We start from the raw sequence: 26097 nt of genomic DNA on the forward strand, positions 1-26097 counted from the left end.
TCCCTAGCCACAGGGAAGACCCCAGGCTCTGATGGGCCCACCTTATATCCTTGCCTAATCCCAACAGAGATCCAACTGATATGAGCTCATACCGACCCCTCGCCCTGCTCAACACCGACTACAAGGTTCTAGCGAAGCTCCTAGGCGATAGGATGGCTCAAGTGGTCCCCACCCTTGTGCACTCGGACCAAAACGGCTTTGTTCCGTCCCGAAGCACCTCCCTCAATCTGCGGCGGTTTTTGCACATCTAACTCCACCCACGAATGGCCGAGGGCGGGCTGCCTCATTCTAGATGGACCTTTTTGATAGTAACTTAGGCAGAGCGCTGGAAGCAGTGAAATCCCAGATGCTGTTCTGGAGCACACTTCCCCTCGCAGTGGTGGGCAAAGTGGCGCTGGTAAAAATGGTAGCGATTCCTGTACTACTTTGCCAATCTGCCAACCTATGTGCCCGTGTCCTTCTTCACGAAGCTGGAGAAAACGGTAAGAGATTTCATCTGGGGTCCTAGCCGACATAGAGTATCGATAAAAAATCGTACTTACCTACTAACCAAGGGGGTCTGGCGATGCCTAATTTTGAGCATTATCACCTAGCATTGCAGTTGCAGTGGGTTGCCGGATGGATGGCGGACCGCCAGCGGGACGACACAGCAACCATGTGTCCAGCTTACACACTACCCCAGTTACATGCGTTGTTCCATCCCGGCGCTCGGGTGCAACCCCCGGAGCCCCAACTACTAAATGTGGCCTAACGGTGTTACCATAGAAGCCTCTACTTAACCTCGGGGCACGACACCCTATGCTCCTGTGCCCCCACTTGACTGTACCCCTAGAGGACAGCCAACACTCGCGAGTGCCGAACTGCAATGCTGGCAAGAAGCCGGGATACAAACGCTAGGAGATCTATATGGTGATGGCTTTCTCATCCCTAATGACACACTGATGGAAAGACACTGACTCCCTGATACGCAGTTCCTCTTCACAGATCTCTGATTGCCACGCTCACGCTGCAGTGGGGAGACATGGCAGTAGAGCTGCAAATGCACTTAAATGTGCAATACTTACATCTCATGGGGTGGAGCAAACACCTGACGCGATGGTTTGCAGCCTCATTGCACCTGCACGCTGCTTTCAGTTTGAACTCTCTCCGACAAAAGTGGGAGCATGACCTAGACCGTCAATTCTTCGACAAGGAGTGGGAGAAGGTGCTTGCCGGCCCAGTCAGATACCCCGAAATGCTTGCTTTAGTCAGATACAATACGACATCACACAGCGCGCGTCCCTCGCGCCAGCCAATCAACAGATACTTCCACCGCATAAACGCAGCCTGCTCCAGGTGCGCTGCTAAAGACGCAGATCGGTACATATGCTGTGGGACTGCCCCAACCTCAGTGAGTATTGGAAAGAAGCGGCGTAGTTACTCCGTGCCTGCACTGACAGAGAACTACCCTTTGACTGGCCCACCTATTTGCTACACATGTTTCGTAGAACCTGTAACAGTAAAGTCACTTCTTGATTCCTTGACGTGGGCATTCTGGCGTCAAAACGGTTGAAAGCGGTGGAACCCCCGCACACCCCAACGGTTGGTACACAATACACGCTGCAGCGCCATTAACCTCGACAGGTTATCCGCTATACGACTCACATGAGGAAAGACTAATGGACTATGGCTGTTGAGATCAGTTGACCGTGGCGAATGAATATCTCCTGCCTGAACATAATGCCTACCGGTCCAATACATGTGTGAATATACCCAGTTGTAATACACGTCATGCAGCTTATGTTATTGCTGCATGCTGCTGCGCAATGTCATGCTATATGATGATCCCACTGTAAACCTCAATAAAATCAATAAAAAAATATATAAAAAAAAAAAATGAAAGGCAAAATACAACACATTTTAGATGCTATAAGCTAATCATTGGTAGATATAAGAAGGCTTTTTGGAACTTCTAACGTATTTCTGTGTTTGCAGCTGGTCTAATAGTTGTGCCAACTTTGTGATGGAAATCATGCTGGGAAGTAGAAAGGATTAAAGAACATAGGCCATTTCTGAAGACAATTATAATTGGTTATTGAGCTTCTCTGAGTTTAGGACATTCACTGGCCACCTTGAATGGGAAACTCAGGAACCATGAAAATATTTAATGTTTTTATTATGGAGTGACATTCAAAATGACAGGACTTGTATTCCATGCAAAACTGCCCTCGCCCTCTTCTTGCATAACCACCTGGAACAGATTCAGTATTTACAAATTTGTCCATCATATCAGCAGGCTCCCAATTATGTTTCAAAGCCACTCCGCCACTCGTTCACTTTATTACATGGAAGGGCAAGATTCCATCTGTCCCTCCTCTGCCCAGCTTTGGGTATACAACAAGTGAATGGGTATCACATACTACCCTGCATCAAGAGTGCATTTCTACTTCCAAGTCAGAGACATATTCCATTTTATCACAACATAGTGATCAGATTGAGTACTTGCAATATAAGTTAGCAACTAGCTCATTGCGGGTTTAGTTCTGCTTTTAAATTCTCATTTTGGGTCAATTCACAGAGGCATATAGAGCTATATGTAGTGGAGCTACTACAATACTTTTCCACATACATAAAAATCTTATAAGTGCAATTCACAAAGGTACAGGAGTCGATCTATGCTTATGCCTATTCTGTCACTCATGTGTGTCGCTCTCTGTCAACAGTCCACAGAACTATCCATATTTAAATAGTTTAAATATTGAACTGTGAAGGCGAAGTGGCTGGAAAATGGGGAATAAGTGCTACAAAAAAGCAAAGGAAAATTGAGGAGTCGGGCAGGGCGGGGAGTAAAAATATAAAAGTACACCTTTTAATTGGCAGGTTATTTGTAATTCACACAAGTTACTCCTCCATTTCTCAAGTATTACTGCAGCTCATGCAGGCTCAAATCCACTGAAGCCAGGCCTTCAAGAAAATCACATATCATAAATTGTCACTCAGAGGTGCTGCAAGGGAATCACTTTAAAATCAGTGGGAAATAATATCAATTCAAAAGCAACCACCTAAAATAATTTCTAATAACTTTGTACTTTACAGGCATCCATACTAAGCACATTGCAAAAATATAAACATAACAGATCCATGTACTTGGTATGAGAACTCTGGCTTAAAGGCTTCACCAGCCATCAGTCAATTACTGGGCCCCAATTGTAACAACCAGGCCTTTTGCTACTGGTGTTCTGGAGCCCCCGTGCAAGAGGCTTCCAAATTAGGAACCAAGTATAATTTTGAGCATTTAACTCTCAGGGTAGCAAGACGGAGCAGTTCAAGGCTTACTCAGGTACTGTTGGCTAGAGACTTAAAATTCTGAAACATATCACATCACATGGAATAAATCAATTGGTTAAGGCAGTGATTTTTCTTTTAAAAAGGAAAGCACTTTAGTACATGCACAACTAAATATAGTGCATACAATTACAAATATATACAAGATAGTAGGTGGAAATACCAATGAGGACACCCTCTAACAGGCCTCAGGAATGACAGACAGTGCATACTAGATCCGTTATGCCGTGGGCACCTAGAAAAGTTTGCAGGTCAGTGGACTCTTAGGTTTGTAGCTTCTTAAAAGTATTGCCACATTACTGCCTTTCCATATTATACAGGCCGCCTCAAAATAAATGTACATGGACCTTACATGACAGATTGTCCAACCTTGAGTTAAGACATCACCCAATTGCTTCTTTTTCAGATAGTTTGTAAATTCACTATACACAGTCCCCTGTTAAGTAAACCACCTAATCTTTACGAGAACTGCTGTGCCTCTGACAAATTCCTAAGTTTTTTATATAATGTGCAGATCTAATTAGGCATGGTGGTGTTAGCCCCCATGAGTATTCCTTTCTAGTGAGCCCTATAACATCTACGGCAGGGCCTTTGCACACGTACGGACGGCGAGGGTCGATTATTTCTAGAGCAGACAAACCGGTGATGTTAATGTCACACCCTGAATGTCCTGCACTTTCACTCTGAGTTCTGCTGCCACTGTTGTAAATTATGTTGCCTTAACCTGCAGTCATTTTGCTGTCAAATTCTATGGATCCTTCTGCGACCATTCACAATAGATTTGTTAATGGACCTTCTATCTCACAGGCTGTGGGATTGCTATATGTTAGACTTGGGGGTCTCTAGTTGGCACAGGTATGCACTTGTGACAAATAGGGACCCTCTCCACTAGTCAGGGTAAGGGGGTACACTCCTAAAATAACCCCTGCTCACCCCCTTGGTAGCTTGGCACGAGCAGACAGGCTTATCTCAGAGGCAGTGTGTAAAGCATTTGTGAACACATACAGTAACCAAGTGACAACACTGCAGATGGACACCACACAGGTTTTATATCAAAAATAAGTATTCTTTATATAGATTTACCACAAGACCATTAAACAACAAAAACACACAATACTGTTCAAGAGAACTTTATGAGGAGCCTGTAAATCATAAAGTAAAGGGCATACAGGCGCATTTCTGTAACACTCCTGGCGCGGTGAATGCAGCGTGGCACTGCTGAGCAGTCATTCGCTGCTGCAACAACTAATAGCAGAGGCAGCTCTTAGGGGTTGCATTATCTTCCCCAGTAGCACAAAATGCACCCAGAGAGGTGTGTTCTGTCTAGGCCATGCTATTTAGTACAAGTGCACTCCTGCAGTGCAGCTCACATGTACTGTTCTTCGGGAGCAGCAACACCCCTGTCCTCCTCAGGCTAGTGTCTCAGGCACACTCAAGGATTTCCATCAAAGTAGTCCTGAAAATCACAAATGTAATCCCACCCTGGAGTTGGTCTAGTATGTCTGGTCTGCGGGTTCGGAGGATCAATGCATCCAGGGATTTGTGTTTGACTTCATGGTCACAGGTTTGAATCTCATTGGGTAGATCAAGCTTTCATCCATCCAAGGTTCATTAAATGAGAACCATTGAGTTGGGTAACATCAAACATGTTATTTTCAGCTCAAGTGGTTGATGAGTATTTTGCAGATATGTGTTATGTTGAGTCAGCAAAATGGTAGTGATAACAGAAATTTCATAATACAGACTTTCCTCCTCAGTGGCATGGCAGGGTTGGCCCACTCTCCCAGCATCAACAATCTCCTATTTGCTACTGAGGTGCTTTGGGAATGGCAAGGAGTGCAGGCTTCAGAAACTAAACATAGCTCTTGGGGCACTCCCTCCATTGTCTTTCTGCCTGTGTCCTCATGACCTCTGGCAGGTATATAGGGAGTATAGATTTATTACTCTTAACTCCACATGTATTTACCTTGATGTGGCGCCAGTGGATAATGTGACGTTGATTTAATCACAGGTCGATAGCAAACCTTCAGTATTATGGTGGAACTCCTTGCTGAGAACACAGGATTAAGAATAGTTCCAGGACTACCAAAAGGCAATCCCTAATTGTTGTGCATTAAGTTAATTTGCAACTCTGTGTTGTGTCAGGTGCATGGTATTGGCATGAATCACCATTTCACTGTGCCTGGAACACATTTTATGAGCTTGCTGGGACAATGTACCTTTGCCAGCGCAGAAGATTGTTGACTCGTTTATTTTGGGCAACAATCAGCTTTTGTATCAAATGATTTATTGGGCTGTTTTGCATCTGTGTCGAGTTAATGTATTATTGATCTAAGGCATACTGTAGCGTTTTATAATTCACCTGTGAATGCATCAGGGGCGAAAGGGTTGTCATGTTTTCGAAGAACAAGGATGAGCCAGGGAACTGATTAGCTTATCAGAGTGTGAACAGAGGAGCAGAGCCACATTTTAGGCAGCCTCGTTTAGAAAAGCTGGAACAATAATTCATTTACACTAGGGAAGCCAAGACAATAATGCACCTGCCTCAAGGTGCGTACTCCCCGAATGCCACTTGGTTAGCAACAGAAAGACTTATTCCTTATGAGGTTGAATTCCAGCGGTGGCTCCTCTGCAATGGTGGGGGTGCATGGCCCCCCTCCCTGCCAGCTATTTCAGTATGGCAGGAAGGGAATAATAAAACGATAATAAACACGCTTTATTATCGTTTTATTTTTCCTTTCCCGGCAGAGTCTTTGGGGGCGGGTCCAGGGGGATGACAGTCACTGGAGTGGGAGTAGTATGCACTGGTATCAGTGCACATGTGGGTTTGGCTGCCCTCTCAGGGTGGCCAAACCGATATGTCAATCAATCAATCAATCAATCAAACATTTGTAGAGCGCACCACATACCCGTGAGGGTCTCAAGGTGCTGGGGGGGCGCTACTGATCGAACAGCCAGGTCTTGAGTAGCCTCCTGAAGGTCAGCAGGTCTTGGGTCTGTCGTGGGCTCAGTGGGAGGGTGTTCCAGGTCTTTGCGGCGAGGTGGGAGAAGGATCTCCCGCCGGTGGTTGTTCTTCGGATGCGCAGGACGGTGGCGAGTGCGAGGTCGGTGGAGCAGAGCTGGTGGTTGGTGATGTAGAAGGAAAGTCGTCTGTTGAGGTAGGCTGGGCCGGTCTTGTGGAGTGCCTTGTGTGCATGGATGAGGAGCTTGAAGGATATCCTCTTGTGGACGGGCAGCCAGTGCAGGTTTTTCAGGTGGGGGGTGATGTGGCCGTGGCGTGGTACGTCGAGGATCAGTTGTGCCGAGGCGTTTTGGATGCGTTGCAGTCATTTGATGAGCTTGATCGGGGCTCCCGCATAGAGGGTGTTTCTGTAGTTGAGTCTGCTGCTGGCGAGGGCTTGGGTGACTGATCTTCTTGTATCTGTCGGGATCCACCTGTAGATCTTGCGGAGCATGCTGAGGGTGTTGAAGCAGGAGGAGGAGACAGCGTTGACTTGCTTGGTCATGGAGAGCGTTGAGTCGAGGATGATTCTCAGGTTGCGTGCATGTTCGCTGGGTGTCGGGCTGCCCCCAGTGCCGTCGGCCACCAGGAGTCGTCCCAGGCTGAAGGGTTGGAGCCGAGGATGAGGACCTCTGTTTTGTCCGTGTTCAGCTTCAGTCAGCTGATCTTCATCCAGTCGGGGACGGCCTTCATTCCTTCGTGGTGGTTGGCTTTGGCGGTGATGGGGTCCTTGGTGAGGGAGAGGATCAGTTGAGTGTCGTCGGCGTAGGAGATTATGTTGAGGTCATGCTGTCGGGCAACGTGTGCGAGCGGGGCCATGTAAATGTTGAACAGTGTCGGACTGAGGTAGGATCAATGGGGTACGCTTCAGATGATCTCGAAGGCTTCGGATCGGAAAGGGGGGAGGCGGACGCTCTGGGTTCTGCCGGAGAGGAAGGAGGTGGTCCATTCCAGGGCTTTGTCTCGGATCCCTACGGCGTGGGGACGTGCGCGTAGTGTGCGGTGGCAGACGGTGTCAAAGGCGGCGGAGAGGTCCAGGAGGATGAGGGCTGCGGTCTCACTGTTGTCCAGCAGGGTCCTGATGTCGTCGGTGGCGGCGATGAGGGCGCTCTTGGTACTGTGGTTGCTGCGGAACCCTGACTGGGAAGGATCCAGGATTCTGTTTTGTTCGAGGTATCGGGTTAGCTGTCTGTTGACGATCTTCTCGATGACCTTGTCCGGGAACGGGAGCAGAGAGATGGGCCGGAAGTTCTTGAGGTCTCTAGGGTCTTCCTTGGGTTTTTTGGGTAGGGCGTTGATCTCGGCGTGTTTCCAGCTCTCTGGGAAGGTCGCGGTCTCGAGGGAGAGATTGATAATGTTGCGCAAGTGGGGTGCGATGGAGCTGCTGGCTTTGTTGAAGATGTGGTGCGGGAATGGGTCTGACGGGGAGCCGGAGTGGATTGTGTTCATGGTCTTGATGGTGTCAACGATGCTCACGCTGGTCCAGGCTAGCAGGGGGTCGTGGTCGATGGTGTGCGGAGAGTCTGTTGTGTTGCTGTCTGTTGGGGCTGTCTGGGTGTTGAAGCTGTCGTTGATGTCTGCTATCTTGCGGTGGAAAAAAGTGGCGAGGGAGTCGCACAGGGCTTGAGATGGCGGGATGTCGTTGGTGTTGGAGCTGGGGTTGGAGAGTTCCTTCATGATGTTGAAGAGCTCCTTGCTATTGTGTGCATTGTTGTCGAGGCGGTCTTTGAAGGAGGTCCTCTTGGCAGTCCTAATGAGGTGATGGTGGTTGCGGTGGCGTCCTTGTGGCCTGCGTGGCTGTCCGGAGTCTGTTCGCTGTGCCATTTCTACTCTAGTTTCCGGCAGGCTCGCTTGGAGGCTAGGAGTTCTGTGGTGAACCAGCTGGCCCTCTTGCTGGTGTCTCTGTGGGGGGGTTTCTTCAGTGGGGCAAGGGTGTTGGCGCAGTCGTTGATCCATCGTCTGAGGCTGTGGGCAGTGTCGTCAGTGTTGGAGGGTTCGGTGGGTGGGCCGAGAGTGAGGTTTGATGTAGTTGGTCTTCGGTGATTTTTCTCCAGCAGCGGCGAGGGATCTGTTGGGTGCGGTGGTGTGCGGTGGGTTTCTGGAATGAGAAGTGGATGCAGCGGTGGTCGGTTTAGAGGAGTTCGGTGGTGTAGCTGAAGGAGACGTGGGGGCTTGTGGAGAAGATGGGGTCAAGCGTGTGGCCGGTGGAGTGGGTAGGTGTTGTGACGAGTTGCCTCAGTCCGAGGTTGGCAAGGTTATCGATCAGGGTTGTCGAGTTGCTGTCCTTGTTGTTCTCAAGGTGAAAGTTCAGGTCTCCGAGGAGGATGTAGTCGGTGGAGGTCAGGGCGTGCGTGCTGATGAAGTCGGCGATGGAGTCGCTGAACTGGGGTCGGGGTCTGTAGACGAGGGTGCCTCTGAGGGTGGAGTTGGGGTCTGTGTGGATCTGGAAATGCATGTGTTCAGCGGTGCTGGGAGTGTCGTCGGTGCTGGTCGAGACCCTGATGGCTGTTCTTGTGGACGATGGCGATTCCTCCTCCGACACCTTTGGTGCGGTCTCTGCAGGAAGATCTTGAAGCCGTCTGGGATGGCTATGGCGATGTCGGGTGCTGAGGAGTCGTTCATCCAGGTCTCTGTCAGGAAGGCAACACCCGGGGATGATGTGTCGAGCAGTTCCCAGAGCTCGACGGCGTGTTTGCGTGCAGAGCGGGTGTTCAGTAGGAAGCATCGGAGGTGGTTGAGGTCTTTCTTGGCGGGTTGTTCGGCGGCTCTGAGGCTGGTGTAGTTGCAGTTCCGGCAGGTGAAGGGAGAGTGTGTGCGTTTCTGGGCGAACCTTGAAGCAGGTGTGGGTCCGTCCGGGCTTGAGAGCGTGTAGTGTGCTGGCATCGTAGCGGTGGTGGTCGTCGTGGCAGTTGCGGGGTCCAGGGGTTCTGGCGCTGGGCGCGGTCCAGGCACGGACGGGCGCAGACGGGCTTGCCTTAGGCGCGCCATATATGGGGATGTGGGAGGGAGGAGCAGCTGGGATGCAGGAGGCAGGGGCAGCGAATAGGCAGTGAGGGGGCGGGGCCGCAGGGGACGCAGCGACAGGAACGGGAGCTGTGGGGGCACCGAAGGCAACCGGGCACAATCAGGGGCAGTGAGGGGGAACAGAAGGCAAAAGAGGGCACAGAATGAAGGGGCAACGAGGGGAACAGAAGGCAAGAAGACGGGCACAAATCAGGGGCAGCGAGGGGGAACAGAAGGCAAGAGAATGGGTACAAATCAGGGGCAGCAAGGGCGAACAGAAGGCAAAAGAGGGCACAGAATGAAGGGGCAGCGAGGGGAGAAGAAGGCAGGAAAACTGGCGCAAATCAGGGGCAGCGAGGGGAACAGAAGGCAGGAGAATGGGCACAAATCAGGGGCAGCAAGGGGGAACAGAAGGCAAAAGAGGGCACAGAATGAAGGGGCAACGAGGGGAGCAGAAGGCAAGAAAACGGGCACAAATAAGGGGCAGCGAGGGGGATCAGAAGGCAAGAGAATGGGCACAAATCAGGGGCAGTGAGGGGTAACAGAAGGCAAAAGAGGGCACAGAATGAAGGGGCAACGAGGGGAACAGAAAGCAAGAAAATGGGCATAAATCAGGGGCAGCGAGGGGGAACAGAAGGCAAGGGAATGGGCACAAATCAGGGGCAGCGAGGGGGAACAGAAGGCAAAAGAGGGCACAGAATGAAGGGGCAACGAGGGGAACAGAAGGCAAACAAAACGGGCACAGATAATAATGCAGGCACAGAGGGGAGACAGGTAACAGCGGTCACAGACACCAGAAGACAGTATGGGCAGTACAGGGAAAGATAGACAGACGGCAACAGTGATACAAACCTAAGGCCTACCACTGGCCACCAGGGATGAGGCACAGGTGGTAGCCTGCGGGTGGAGGAGGGCCTCAACTTCTACAGCAGTGGCAGCTGGGGCAGGGTCAGGACACACAGGCGGAGCTCTGTGATGGGGGAGCGACCTACCAACAAGGTCAAGGTGAACTGAAGCAGTCTCCAACCCGACCTGCGTTGCTGGGTTGGAGACAGCAGGCAGAGTCTACCAGTCTCATTCAGAGAGCTAATTAAGAGCGCTCAGGCCAATCCTGATGCTGCTTTCATGCATGAGAGCAGCATCAGGATTGGCTGTAGGGGAGACTGGGAACCTGTGCCTGCAGTTGACTGGAGAAGAAGAGTGCGTTGCGGCTGGCTGCAGGCAAGTTATATTTTCTGTATTTATTTTTATATTTTATTTGTTATCCGTGGTCCCCCGACCCCTTCCCCTCCACCCTGCCACTCTTCAATGAAACCAGCCACTGCTCTTGAATTCCACATCCTGATTCAGAGTTTTAGAAACATAAATTACAGATACGATAATGGAAATAGGCTACCTGCTGAATTGTCTACCCTTGCAATTTAAAGGCTACCATTAGAAACTTTGATGTACCCCTGGGGAAATTGGGTGGCCAATGAAAATGTTGTAAATATTCACAAGCCCGTATCCTTGTGAGCATTTGAAATTAAATGGCATTTTGCCCCCATTTATGCATCTAAAACATTTCCGAAAAGAAAATTGGGTATGTGAGTTAAAGCGTTGTCCATACACTGCCAAATCAACAAACACACACTTTTTACAAGAATGTTAGCTAAAGCAGTTTGTGGTCCTGGATAAATAATTTTCTGATGGATAAAAAGTAACAAAAGTATTATGTGCAACTAATATGTATATGTAATTTTTACATAGCGCACTGATGTGCTTTTCTGCCTAGTGCAAAATCTGCACTAGTCAGTATTAGCTAGTAACGAGTATTCATTAATCTCCAAGACTGTCTTGGATTTTTATGGAAGCTCCTATGAATGTTTGTGAATCCACAAAAAGTGAGGTATGTATCCTTAAGTTTAAGAGGAAACAAATATTCATTTTAAACTGAGGGGCAAATCACTAATATTTGGTGCAACGCAGCAGGACAACTTACTGCGCTGTGTCAAATGTAGAGGGCAGGAATGTGCTATATCTACTAAGGTATGATGAATTCCTGCTCTCCCGCTGTGTTGGCACACTTGTGGCTGCCAAGCACCAACGCAGGCACCCTTGCACCAATGGTGCAAGGGTGCCTGTGTTACAGCCAGGATTGTTTTTGTGCAGGCAGGGGAAATCTTTCTGCACAGAAACAATCCTCTGAGGCTTTTTCCTATTTTCCCATTCCCATGCGTGCTGCAGAAAGCAGCACACATAGACAGCAGAAAAATAGAGGAGAAATAAACGTATTTCTCCTTGTTGTGCCTCCACATGGAAGGCATACCATTTAGACGCATTCCTAGATTTACTAGTGTTAGTAAATATGAGAATGCACAAAAAACCATGGCAACAACAACACTCCACCCATGGAACGCCTTCCCATGGCAGAGAAGTGCTAGGCAGTAACTTGTGCTGCCTTGTGCTACTCCAGATTCACTATACCATGCAGTGCCATGGGAGATGGCTTTGCATGGAATGGTAAATCTCACTTAATGGCTTGCGTTGCTCTTGCATCACCTTGCAAGCTCTTGATAAATCTGGCCCTTGGTGTAGGTCTGCTGTATAGATGACCATAACTGTAATATATAGAAAACAAATGTACTACTAGCAACTCTTTTATAGGTCAAGCCTCGGCCTGTTATATCCCTCGATGGGCTCTTAGCACACCTCCCAATTGCTATTGGTTGTTTTGTGTGGCATTTAAAAATGCTGGCTTATTATTGATGCATTTGTGGAAATGTGCCTCCTTTGTGTGCTTAGTTCCCTCCCTAGAGATTTCACTCAGAGAATGTTTAGGTCCCGCCTACGCAGCGCGCATGCGCTGCATAGTAAAAGAGACCTTTGGCCTCCGGCACAGCTTGACGGGCAAAAACGTGCATGCGTTGCATTGATTCCAATGGCAACTCGTGCACGTCTGGCGATTCCCTTGTGGGAGCGAGCAACGGCACCATATGCTAGAAATTATCGTGCCTTGCTGCTCGCTCCTGCAAGGGAATCCGGCGCAGGCCCCCTCCTCTCTCCCTGCTGCTGGGCGAGGCGCGCGCACGCTTGTTGAGCAAATGAAGTCAGTCTTATTTCGAGTCCCAAAAAATAGCGTGTTCACAACTGTTGACACGCATGGTCACTACCTCTTGAAAAACATTTAATCTCTTCCTGCATGGTCATTAGCGATACACAGATCTACACTGCCCCACTAACTACACCCTATTCAAACGTGTACTATCCTAGCTGTTGCTCCCTATGGTCGAGATACATACTCTGCGCAGGCACAGAGTACAACTGACGTCACCACGTGTTGTGCGTCTCTCTCTTCTTAACTAGTAGACACCCGACCCGTAACCTCTGTGTGCACCCGGCTAGCGCATGCAAATTGCTCTTACTCTCCTTCCTCTTCACTGTGAGTAAACGAAGCTGTGCACATGCGTGGATGGTATTTTGAGTGGTGCCGCACCCTGCTGCAGCCAGGTGAGCTTGGGACATGTCACTGCACCTATGACAGTAGAAGCGCTGACCGGTCGCCTGACAGACTTGCATGGGCTTTTCCGAATTAGAGGTAAGGACTCTTTCGGTGATAAGTAAGACTCAGTAGTAGCAGGACTAAGATCTGCAAGTGCTACCCTCTCCAGAGGCACATTGTAAGTTCCTTACCAAAAGCGATTAAGTCGCTCATTGTTATCAGGGCAATTTTCAACCAGTTTGGATTTCTATCTCCAACACTAGGCACGCTGGGAAATGTAGTTCCACATATCCCAGCAGTCATGTGGCCCTGCAAGTGCAAGTCTAAATAGTTTGGTTGGCTTTAAAACTTATTGAAAGTCAATGCATCGTCCAGTTAAAGGTTCTACTTTTCTCCAGCGGCGCTGCCTGAGGGAAGACGTACCGAGATTACTGAGATAGCTGAGGACTGGAGTCATGACCCTCTTCCTCTGGGTGCTCAGCACTGCGGTGGAGCAGCGAAGAAGCTAACTTGACTGTCCCTTCCTGGGCTACTTCAGTTTGCCCCACTGCAGTCTGGTTCCTAGCAGTTAGTTAACTGTCCGGGGCTTGTGGTCAGGTCACCTTTCAACTTTGGGGCACATTGTCAGAAATAGAGCAATAAAGCACATTTGACTAGTAATAATGATGTAAACTGCAGGATTTTAAAAGCCTAGTGGTCTCACGGAGCATTTTTTCAAACTAGCGCAAAGAATTGCCTATTAAAATGTATTGAGCATGCAGCAGTCATGCTGCGAGTTGGAGTGCCGTAGACTTTCTGTGCGTGGGTCATTTGTTGGAAATAAGTGCAAAATGGTGTATTTTCTAGCTGCTTCAGTCAGTAATGTTGATAAATACTTACTCTTTTTTCGCTACTCATTGTTAAGTCTGTATCTCTTTCACAGATCTGTGCCTTCACACTTTTTCACACGTTCTTTACTTCTATTCTTGTCATTCCTCTTTGTCACTCTCACTTTTACATTCTAATCCCACTTTGTTTTGCCCCTTCTCTTCTGACGCTTTTGTCTTTTTTTCTCTTTCTACCACCTTGCAATTGTATCCCTTTTCGTTCTTCATCTCACCCTTTTCCTTATCTAGCTTCTCCTCTGTCCACGAGTTATCTCTTATCTTTACTTTCATTTTCTTTTTTATTCTTTCTCTTTTCTGTTCTATCTTTTCTGCTTTTCCATTGTCATTTCTTCTCTTTCATGTGTTTCTTTCTCGCTTCCCCTCGTTTTGCTTTCCTTCTCTCTTTCGAGTCACTCGTTCCATGTTCAACTCCCCCAGGACCTTAAGTGGATTAGAAAAAGTTGGGGGATGTGTCGTTAAAACGGATGTGCCCTATGCAAATAAGGGCTTGGCTTTAAAATGTAAATGAAATTTTTGTGATTTCAATAGCGTGCCACTAGAGCTTTGTGTTACGCGTCCAGATATATGACGCAGCTGGAAACACCTAAAAACAGCCAGGTGTATGGGATTTTTCAAAGATTGTCAGCTGATGGTAAAGCATCTATGCAAGAGTAATATACAACACTTAAAAAATAAAAACAAGCATTGGCATAGCCAATAGGTCTTGCCTTTGGGACTTTATAAGTGTTTAGCCATGCAACAGTTGATGTTGTTGCACGAAGGATATTGTGCTGCATAACTAAATACTTATAAGGCCCCAAAGGCGAGACCTATTGGCTATGCCAATGCCTGTTTTGTTGGCCATCACACTATACAGCTGTGATGGCTCCCTCCTGCTGTCTGGTTTATTTATAGCTGGTTCTTGCCTGCGCTCAGCGCTGCCTCTTTCATTCCTGAAATACATGTAGCAACTGGGATCGCTGGTTCACGTGAGCGCCCTGTTGGTTTTCTCTTGTAACAGAAGTCTTCTGTTTCGCAATTACATATAAGGAGCGGCAAAGATTTGCAGTGTCACCTAGGTGTTCGCAGCCAATCACGTAGAAGGAAACAGTCTTGTAGAGGTTGAAAGCGTAACGAACTTGGATTGGTTACTAAATGTCTTGTTTTACTCTCTCATTGGTAACATTGTTTAGATTCTACAGGATCGGCAACTTTCCATTTGCATGCCTTGGAACGAGTATGTGCTTGCTTTTCGCTCCTACCCGGATTTATGTTTCAAACGTGACAACAATGTGGAATAAAAAAAATTCTATCTAAAGCGACAAGAATTTTCAATTCTATTAAGGACATGGAGGCGAGGATTATGCTTCTCTTTACTTTACTGGCAAAACAGCAGCCAATGAACAACTTTAAACTGAGCATCCCCCGGAAGTACAACCCCCTCCATAGTATGCACCAATCATTGTCCGTCCATATTGTATATATAGTCCACCATGCAGAAACCACTTCCTCTTTCTTTGCAAACAAACTTTTAACACAGTCCACAAACTTGACTGTCGAACACTGGACACTACCGATTCCTTCATCGACGTGAGTCCCAACACTGGTCACGGAATTTCTTCTCCAGAAGCGGAGCCGGAATCACCTGAGTCCTTTATACCGGTTTGTTCTGTTCTCCTGAAACGAGAATATATGTCATAATATACCATTCACCGAATGTATGTTTCAGCAGAATGAGCGGGAAGAAACCCTTAATAAAATACATAATACAAAATGTCATCATCAGCAATATGAACTGTGAAAACACAGTTTCGAGGGTGGGATAATCCTCGCCTCCGTGTCCTTTATAGAATTGAAAATTCTTGTTGCGTTAGCTAGAATTTTTTTTATTCTATGTCAGTCCATGGAGGCTCAGATTATGCTAGTTTAAAGTTGTCCCACCACATTAGTAGCAACATCAACAATAGGCTTATGATAAAACGTTTTAAAATTATTATTAGAAGACCAATCCGCCGCAGCCATAATGTCCTCCAGACGAGAACCTGTAGCAAAAGCTTTGGAAGCCATAGCTCCTCTCACTGAGTGAGCGCCAAAGGCCGCAGTATCTATGCCTGCCAAATTCAACAACCAAGTAACCCACCTGGCTAAAGTTGCGGTAGTGACTGGTCGGAAAGGTCTCTGTAAAGATATTAACAATTGTCCTGCGACATCATTTCTAAACTCATGTGTACAATCCTCATAACATTTTAAACATTGAACAACACACAATTTACTATGATGCGGAAAAGCAGGGTAGGAAATACATCTAGAATTGGTTTTAGTTCGTCTCGAGATTGTGAAAGAAACCCCTGAAGGAGTGAATACTCTCCCCGCTAAGTTCAGAGCCCGTACATCAGACACACGTCTACATGAAATCAAACATAACAATAAAGTCAGTTTAGCTGATATTTGCTTACGGGATAGACCTTCATTAGTTGGCCACATCCCACAATTGTGAATACCTTGGTTTTGGAGGATTTACCAACCTGATACCTCTCACCACTTTACAGACCAAAGGATGTACCCCCACTGGCTTACCATCCACGTGAGGATGACCCGCTGAGATAGCCGATCTAAAATTGTTCACCGTCCTATAGGCTAACCCTGTACTTACCATCTCCGACAGGAAGTTAGCGATCATATGGATTCCGGATCCCATGGGATCCCCTTGTCGTTCAGTACACCAACTAACCCACTTATGCCAAGGTGATTCATATCGCTTGTGCGTAGCTGGGGCCCATGATTGGGATAAGAAAAACAATGTGTTCTCCGAAACTCCCGGCACTTGCCAACGTCCCCGGAAAGTTTCCACCCCATGAGCGGCAATTGGTCTTGAAGAACCAGAGGATGTGGTTGACCCAGAGGGTCCGCCAAGATTCCCGGAAACGATCGCAGACGTATTGGAGACGCACAAGAAAGAGTCAAGGCAGTTGGGAACCATGCTTGTGCTCTCCAACACGGGGATATCAACATCACCTCCGCTCTCTGTCTGCGGATCTGCGCTAACACTCTAGGAATCATGGCGAACGAAGAAAATGCATACAGCATGCCCGTCGTCCATGAATGAAGGAATGCGTCCGAGTTGCTCGCCAGAGGATCTGGGCTCCAACTGTAGAACAGAGGTAGTTGTGTATTGAGCCTGAACGCGAAGAGGTTTATCACACAAGGACCCCACTTGTTGTCGAGTTGTCGCAAAATCCTGGGATGAAGACGCCAGTCGCTGGAATCTCGAAGAAAACGAGAATTCCAATCCGCCACCACATTGGAGCTGCCCGGAATATACTCCGCTGTCACTGAAATGTGGTGGAGGAGACAGTAATGCCAAAAATCCTTGGCTATTTCCACTAGTAGTCACGACCTGGTGCCCCCCAGTCGATTGATATACCGTACAGCCAAGAAATTGTCCATTCTCAGGAGAATGCAACAACTCGCTTTCTTTGGGGACAGAGTCCTGATCGCAAAAGAGCCCACCAGCAGCTCCAGACAATTTATGTGGAGACGAAGCTCTTCCGGAGACCATCTGCCCCCCCGTTTCCACTGAACCACACCGGGCTCCCCAACCCCATCTGCTGGCATCCAATTCTATCACCACTTCTGGGACTGAGGCAAAAATGGCTTGCCATTCCAAGCATCCATGTGCTCCAACCACCAAGAGATTTCCGTCCTGGCCTCGTGGCTCAACAGAATCTGTTCCGTGTAACTCAGACCCTTGCGTAAGTGTAAGATCTTTAATCATTGGATTGCCCTGTAATGAAGGGGACCTGGGAAAATGGCCTGGATCGAAGAGGCTAACAGGCCCACCAACCTGGCTAAAGTCCATATGATATGGTCTGAGAGGACAGCGCTCTCCTCAATTCCTTCTTGATGGCAACCCGTTTCTTCATTGGAAGTAAAAGTTGTGCCATCACCGGGTTCACTTGGAACCCCAAAAACTCCATCGATTGAGCAGGAATCATGATAGATTTTTCGGAGTTGATGACAAACCCCAACTCCTGTAGGAGTTGTGTCGTCGATGCCAGATGTTGAAAAACTGTACTCACACTCTGAGCCATAATCAGGATATCGTCTAAGTAGATGATAATCCTCACCCCCCTGCTCCCTCAAGAATTGAATCGCCGGTTTTAGGAGTTTGGTGAAACACCAAGGGACGGACGACAGTCCGAATGGCAGAGCGGAGAATTCGTACCAGACGTTTCCCCATTGGAACTGAAGAAATCGCCTGTGGGGAGGAAATATAGGGACCGCTAAGTAAGCGTCTTTGAGGTCTAGCCTTACCATCCAATCCCCTTCCAAAAGCAAGTCTCGGAGTAAGTGTATGCCCTCCATCTTGAAGTGGCGATACACTACCCACAAATTGAACTCTTTGAGATTTAATACCAGGCGGAAGCCCTGATCTTTCCTCGGGACAAGACACACTGTGCTGGTGAAACTGTGAGGGAGAGGTGTGGTTTGCACAATTGCCCCTTTCTGCATCAAAGATGCCACTTTGCTGTCTATAAAAGACCTCTCTACTTGGGAAAAATGTAGCGGTAGTGGTCTGTGTGTTTGTCGAGGTGTGGCATAAAAATCTATCTGAAAACCGAGTACTGTCTGCAGTACCCAAGAGTCGTATGTTAGGGTTTTCCATTTGTTGAGGAACAAAGCAATCCGACCCCCCACCTTGACATTCCCACACTGAGGCAGAATTACCTGAATAGGAGGAGTCTCTGTTGCTACACTGTCCTCAGTAGCCTCCTTTCTGGAATCTGCCGCGACCCCCACGATTTCTGGTGGGATAAAAAGTGGACCTTTGGGCTCCTCCTCTGCCTCTCTGCTCGGAACCTCTGGAGGCCTGATTGGATCCACGACCGGGCACTCGACGTCTGTAGCGACCGGTCCTGGTAAAAAGGCCAGCATTGAAAACCTTCTTAATATTGGCCTGGCCTTTATCCAATACAGAGAAAGTGGCGACGTATTTACCCAGTTCCTTCACAAACTTTGTCGCCGAACAAAAGACCATTGGCCAAAATGCCAGCTTCCGTTGAGGCCATGTCTGCCAATTGGGGGTCTATGCGCATTAAAAATGACCACATGCGCTCTGTTGAGATTGCGCAATTGGCATTGCCCAAAAAACACAGGGCCCTCTGTGCCCATTCCAAAATTTCCGTCACATCTAGCGGTGTGTTAGTATCCTTGGCGTTCACTGCAGCATCCAGGATCTTAGTAATCGGGCCAGACATATCTAATAGTTTATCCTAGCACCCTCTCCAGGCTCTATCCAAACCCTTCTTTGGATCCTTAGAAAATTTCTTTAGAAAAGAGGCCATGTTAGGGTCCAACTCAGGAGTGTCATCCACTTTACCCAACAAAGCTGGTCTAGTACATTCTGAGTGTAAAGTGGCACGCACGGTGTTCTCAAACCCTTGGTGAAGGTTCTCCTGGACATGATGTGCTACTTCCATACAAGATACCCAGTCTGTGGAATGCGGGCGGATGATGTTTTGCGGGTCAAAAAGGAGGTTTTTGCTAGGTGGAGGTGCACTGACGTGGTGAGTTTTGCGTTTCTTTTTCGCCGGTTTAGGCGGTGCTATCGTGTCTTTATCAGTGTCATAGGTATCTGTGGCAGGCGGAGATGACTCATCCGTGTCCCCTGCCAACAGTGTGGAATATTTGTCCGGAAAGGGTTCGCCGTAGGAACCATGATCAAGGACCGAAGACGCCACATGTGCAAGGCTCCTCGCAGAGGAGGGTCGAGATGTGGTGCCTAAAGCAGCCTGCATCTGGCGCTTCCCATAATTCTTCAAGGGTTCGGCATACGGCTGTAAAGCCTTAATTAACGCCCTGTTCACAGATCCCTGGACGTGGGTATCCATGGCTTCGACCAACTGCTCTTCCAACTGGTGCTCCTGGGGCACCTTTTCATAACCACCATAATCATAATATTCAGCCAACTGGTCAGCCTCCTCGGCGTAATACGCCATCGTAGAACAGGAGGTGTGGAGGAGCTTCAAGGGTGGGGGGAAGAACCCAAGGGTGATCACTGGCAGGAAGACAGAAAGAAACTTGCAAGCCAAGGCCCTAACTACACTGTCCCTGAAAGTGAAAGTACCACGCACTGTCCCTAAGTCTAGTATAATTACAAAAAACTGCCAAAAGGTCTTTCAAATCGCTGTGGAGGGAGCCACCCTTTACTTCCCATAAGGCAGAGCCTTTACAACATTTATGCGCCCCGTCGGTCGTTCAAGAGGCTGAGGGTTGAGCAGCTGCGCTCGCTGATGTGTGAGAAGCCGATCGGGACTGAAATCTCTGATCCGGCTTCTCGCGCATGCACGAGCGTCATGGCAATGAAAAGAGGACTGGCTGCCCCTCAAGCGCGCATCGCGCGTCTGCCTCGCTCCCGCTCCACCTCACATGAAAAATGCCACATCGAGCGCTGATGCGCTCCGATCACCGTAATTCAGCCCAAAGCATGAACACAGCCCGCGGACAAGGTAAAAAGCTCAATTAACCTTCCAAGCGCTCGTAAATACATCAATCAGAAATGAAACATGCAAATCACTTAACTCGCTGCTGCAGCAGCAAAGAAAGAGGAAGTGGTTTCTGCATGATGGACTATATATACAATATGGACGGACAATGATTGGTGCATACTATGGAGGGGGTTGTACTTCCGGGGTATGCTCAGTTTAAAGTTGTTCATTGGCTGCTGTTTTGCCAGTACAGTAAAGAGAAGCATAATCTGAGTCTCCGTGGACTGATATAGAATCACGTTTGTAAAACCTACCCAGGTTTTGTCTTTGCAGTACGCATCCCAATTTCTACCAGTTATTCCTTTGAAATATTGAGGGTAGTGGCAGTGCAGTAAATATTCATGAATGTGCATCGTGAATTACACATATGATTGATGGAAACTTTTGCTTCACTTTTTCCGGACCCTCTGTTTTTGCTTAGGACTGAGTAAGGAAAGTAAAACGGCATCAAATTTGATCAGTCATGAGAGCGAAACAGAATTGAAACATTGCATTGATGTGTTTGGATAGTGTTGGCGCACTCTGCTTTGTGTGTAGTATGGAAAGAAATACATGGGTTTTGAAGCAATCGGAATGTGCAGCTGAAAATACATCTTACTAGTGATGGTACAGCATGCACCGCTGGTTATCAAGGTGTGACCTTCGAAACAAGCCAAAAGGAGAAATTGTAGCAAAGCAAGTTTCTCCATATGGGGTCACCTATTTTCATTTTCATTTTATTACCTTTTTGTTAAGCATGTGCAAAACATGCTTAACGTAGCATTGAAGTCCACTGGAATTCTCCCTACCCCCACTTTTTAGCGACAGTGATTGCAAGCAAAATCTCAGAACAATACCATTGTGGATGTTGTTGAACATATTTGAGAATGTGTTATTGGCTGCCAAGACCCATTTTGCTTTATTTTGGACTCCTCGTTGTGAGTAGTCTGCATGCTTAATGAGTAGTAATGCTTGAAGGAGTGTAATCTCAAACCGTTTCAAAGTTGTTTTGAAAAAAAAAAAAGGAAATGATCAGCAATGTAATTTGTAACAGTAAAGAAATTCCGGTCAAACCTTTTCACCGCAGACATTGATTATTGGTGATTGCCTTTTTTGTTTTGTATACATTGCTTTAGTTAAATAAGAGGCCACACTTAAGTCATAGCAACACATGTCAAATCGCTTCATTTGGCATTCTAGAATATTTTGGCAAAACAAAGGTTTGAAACAAAAAGATAGTGGAATCAGTAGAATCTGAAGTCAGCTGTAGGTCAAACTATGGAGGGAACATCTTTTCATGGTTGCTTTGACGGCTCTGAGAAGGAGAGGGAGGATTGTAGGCCCAATACTTCTTGGCTGATGCAGAGGTGGTTGTGTTTACAGGGGAAGTTACCATGACAGGGTTGGGTTGTGGAACCCGAGTGTGTAAAAGCGCAGTGATTGTATAAGTCACGGGTGAGGTGGAGATGTGCTTGGTGCATTGTCCATTCAGGTGTTGCTATGGAGATCATTGTACCCTGCACAGTCCTTCATTTTACACGAGTCTCCTCCACATATGGCAGAACAGGACCAAGATCCTCCCATAGCTCTTTCCTATCGTCTGACGAGGCTCCCAGGTTACACTTTAGAACACACCATCTCTCAGGAGTGCATCCACATTTCTGCCTTATCTTTGCTGTCCAGAAGTTCATGTTCGTTCTACTGCTCACCCTCAATTTATAATATGCTGCAAATGGTGGTAACTTAAAAAGAATAAAAAAAACTCTAAGAGGCCATCCACAGCCCAATAGAATTTGTATGGGTACTGCCGTGAAATAGAATGTTTTTGTTATTTTCCCTCGTGGTCAGATGAGGCTTTCTGGTGTATACAGTAGAGTGTTTAAACTTCACACTGTTCAAGCAGGCACCTAATTGTGCAATCATATGCCCACACTGTGTATCGATTAAACGTTGTACCTTTGCTCTGTGTGGGAACAGATTTAATCACCTTTTTAGGTTCATCAGCAACCAGTGGCAAGGCTGGTTTTGCGTGTTTGAGAAAAACTGCACGTCAATATGACTTTTAAGACCCCGAGCTGTTCGTTTCAAATGACACCCTCCGTAACATTGACTTTCACCCCACCTGGTTTACATTAACATTAGGTGTTGTCTTTGACTGCACATGATGCGTCAGTCTTCAGGGTTTACTGACCGTAGTGTCATGTTTTCAACAGTGTGCCCTGATTCTACCACTGACCGCATCATTCTGGGGTTCATCTTAGCACAGGGTGCAATGGGTTTGTTTGCATTAGAATGCTCTGGTTTCATGGATGTCCTGCTCACCTTGTAGTTCAATTTTGCCCGTGCGGTTGAAGATATTGTTAGCTCAGTGGATGGATGGTATGCAGCAGTGAAATTTGAACTCCTAGTAGATCTAGCAAGACACCATAGACCCTTCAGTTTCTTGTTTTGCTAGCATTAACATAATTAAGACAAATGTGCTCCTGCAATACCTTTATCTGTTCCGGTTTCTTCAACTCCTTTTCCAATTAATGATGACAAGGAATTTTGAGATTCTCTCTGTCTCTCTCTGTCTAACTCTATTGTTCTGTAACTCTCTTTCACTCTCTATCCCATTTTCTCTCTTTACTCTACCTCTCATTTTATATGCAAATAACTGTCTCTACATACCATCACTCTCTTACTTTCTATCACTTTCGCACTCGCGTGCTCTCTCTCACATAAGTAAAAAACATTTCCATTACAACATCAATAGCTCTAACTCTAAAAAAATGCGAGACCTATTGCATTACAAATGCTTGTTCATCTTATCTCTTTCTTTATGTAAGACACTGTGATAGAAAACATTACTATATAAATCTCCTCTGTTGTTTCAACAGACTACTGCGATGCTTCCGAAGTCGACGCTACTGATGGCACGTGCCCCCTTGGATATTTCCCATGCGGCAATGTCACAAAATGCTTGCCTCAACTCCTGCATTGCAACGGTGTCGATGACTGTGGGAATCAAGCAGACGAAGACAACTGCGGTAGGTCAGAGCCCAAAACACATTTTCCAAGACTGCTGAGACATTGAAAGTAACCCGCAAGTGGACTTTATGAGCAACACCATATGGTTCTGTGTAGGGTGCAGGTAACGGTCTCTTACCTGTTTGCAAGTAAGGCACTTCTATCAACTGAAGGCTTTGGATCAGTTTCGGAAGGAGTCTAATAGCACTGGATGGGAGAGGGTGAAAGAGCAGCAATGCTTCAAAAGAAAAGTTGGGATTTATATCAAATGGCGCCAATCTCTATTTGGATGTGTTGGGGAGGGGTGGCAGATATTTGACCATGAGAAAAAATTGGGCAGAACTTTAAGGCACAATCAAAAAGTGGCAGAGGAAAAGGTTTACCGCATTGAAGTCATGACACAAGTCCTTAAAAAATAAGTGGGGTGGGGGGACTACCAAGTTAGGCAGTATGCAACTGACATCATGGCGTGTGACATCACAACATGGCGTGTGACATCACAGTGTGCGACATCACAGCGCATGACGGCATGTGGAATCACAACCCATGACCATGCAGGAAGTGACATCACAAGAGGTAATATCATATCTTAAGACCTCACACTTATGTATAGCATATCTATCATGAGTACATTTGAACGCATTATAATATTTAACAAATGAGATTTTGCGGTGGGCTTGTGATGCAACCCCAATGCCAAATCTGGGCTTCAATGTATATATTTATTTTTTAAAACCCTGCCTCAAAGAAATTCGAAACAAGGAGAAAGAGGCAGTAAATCTGTTCTGCTTAGTTGGTTTCAAAGTCTGCATTTTAAACTATTTTATGCGGTTAAGACAATTGCTGCAGAGATTTCCGTGTGCCAACTAAATCTCAGGGAATAATAATAATTTTATAATAACTCTGGATGTTAATGTATTTGCTGGAGAGATCTGTGTTTTGTTTAGTTCCAGTTTTGAATCATAGTAGCATAGGGGGTTAATATGTCCCCTGCAAAGCATGTTATGTAACACACAGATGACAGATATTTACCATATAAATAGTACTGCTTTTAACAAAGAAATCTTTTTGTTACTTGAAGCTCATAATTTGTAATCCTAATGTAGCACAGTGAACTATGAAGAGCATGTGGCTTACACCTTGTAACCTTCACTGTCTTAGATTATAAATCCTACACATTGATTCACACACATATGATTTGTTGTCAATGTGTACATGTGATGTAAAGCCCTCTGACAACCTGCATTGAGATGAGTAGCACTATAAAAGAAATAAAACAAAATAGTGGTATTTAAATTGTTATTTGTGTAAATACTGGGACAGACCAACACATCTGACATTTCTACTGTGCATGCATATCTCTAATGTGAAGGGAATGAACACAATCAAAAACCATGCCTCTCTTAAGTACCTTTTAGGTGATAAGCTATGTGCCTTTGTTTTCCTTCCATTACATTTAGGTGTGAGGCTCCCTGTAGCTCCCAGCCAGGATATTCCAACAAATTGAGGCCTGATGGCTCCCTTAACTTTGGGCCAGCTGGAATCTTATAAGCCCCCTCGGAACTAAAGTAGACAATGTGCAGGCATTGCTGAATGTGTCCCGTTATCTGGAAATTACACCGTGACAAGCTTAGCATATTTTTGTGGGGCCCAACCTCTTGGCAGGGTAGACGGTTTCCACCCTATGAAAAGAGTGGGAGTAATGCATATACCCTTGGGTACTCTCAACTTGCACCCTGATTGAAGTGTTTGCCCAAACCCTAAACAGAACTTAATGTTAGTGGGAGATGTGACCTGTTCGTGGAACAGCCTAGGGCTTGGAGTCCTGGCGGACCAAAATAAATGCTGGTGGAGACCACCAGTACAAATTAATATCTGTTCTTGAGGGGTGTTGGATGTAATTAATCAGGGATAGTTCATCTAATGAGGCTGCAGGCAAGATTTCCTCACAATATGTATTCACTGATAAGTTGGATAAGTCAATGCTCCTTACTTTCTGTAATTATTTTCTAAAGCTGCATAAGACCCATGTTTGACCTCTCTGGGCCATTGAACTTTGACCAAAACAAATGAGGACATGTATGATATGTGAAGAGGGATATAAATAGCTTTTGCTTGAATTGTGAATTATTTGATATAACAATTGGACATTTTCATGAATTAATGCATTGTCTTCTACTACTTTAGTTACAATAACAGTTATGTATTGCAAAACATTTCAGTGATTGTCAGATGTGTGGGAGAAAAAGTAAGATGTAGTCAGCAACGCAGTGGGTTTGGTAAAATACGTTGACCTTCTAGTCCACTTCACTAATAACATGCACTTTATCCATTAAAAATAAAAAAGGAAATATAGACTAAGGAAACTCCCTACTGACTAACATTCGCATAAGCCATATGACCCCTACTAAGGGAAGGCTTAAATGCTGCAGCACAATTAGTGTCAGCCACAAAAAGAACAGAGCACAACACTGCTCGCTCTGAAATACCTACCTAGAGAGGCCAGGGTACTAGATCTACTAAGAGTCCGTTCACAAAAATTGTCTCAGATTGTTCACCGATTTTTTGAAAACAAACTCTGATTTAGCAAAGCGACCTATGTATTAATAGGTCACATTGCAAAATCACTAGTTAAGCGACCTAGATAATGAATATTAATTAGGCAGATCACAGTTTGTAACCCCCATGTGATTGGCTACAAGCACAGGGAGGGTGGCCTGGAACAAAAATTAGACCACCATCCTTTTGTTTGCATTCCCAAATGGTTCTTTTATAGAGCAGCTCAAGCTCCTTGAAGAAACTAGTGCTGCTATATAAAAAAAAAGTTTTCCATTTAGGAAACAATCAGGGAGGAGAAAGCTGTGGGTCTCTGGACCACAGCCTACC

General features: G+C 46.5%; 1 protein-coding gene across 1 annotated transcript in view; it reads left to right on the forward strand.

The window, feature by feature from the left end:
- Positions 1–26097, forward strand: part of RXFP1 (relaxin family peptide receptor 1) — a 1268256-nt gene that overhangs the window by 339305 nt on the left and 902854 nt on the right. Inside the window, exon 2 of the mRNA XM_085641728.1 lies at positions 23082–23231. Within this exon, the coding sequence (XP_085497854.1) occupies positions 23082–23231 (150 nt within the window). The remainder of the gene's footprint in view (positions 1–23081; positions 23232–26097) is intronic.

The sequence above is a fragment of the Triturus cristatus genome, chromosome 2_2 (assembly GCF_964204655.1).
Source record: "Triturus cristatus chromosome 2_2, aTriCri1.1, whole genome shotgun sequence".
Classification (NCBI taxonomy): domain Eukaryota; kingdom Metazoa; phylum Chordata; class Amphibia; order Caudata; family Salamandridae; genus Triturus; species Triturus cristatus.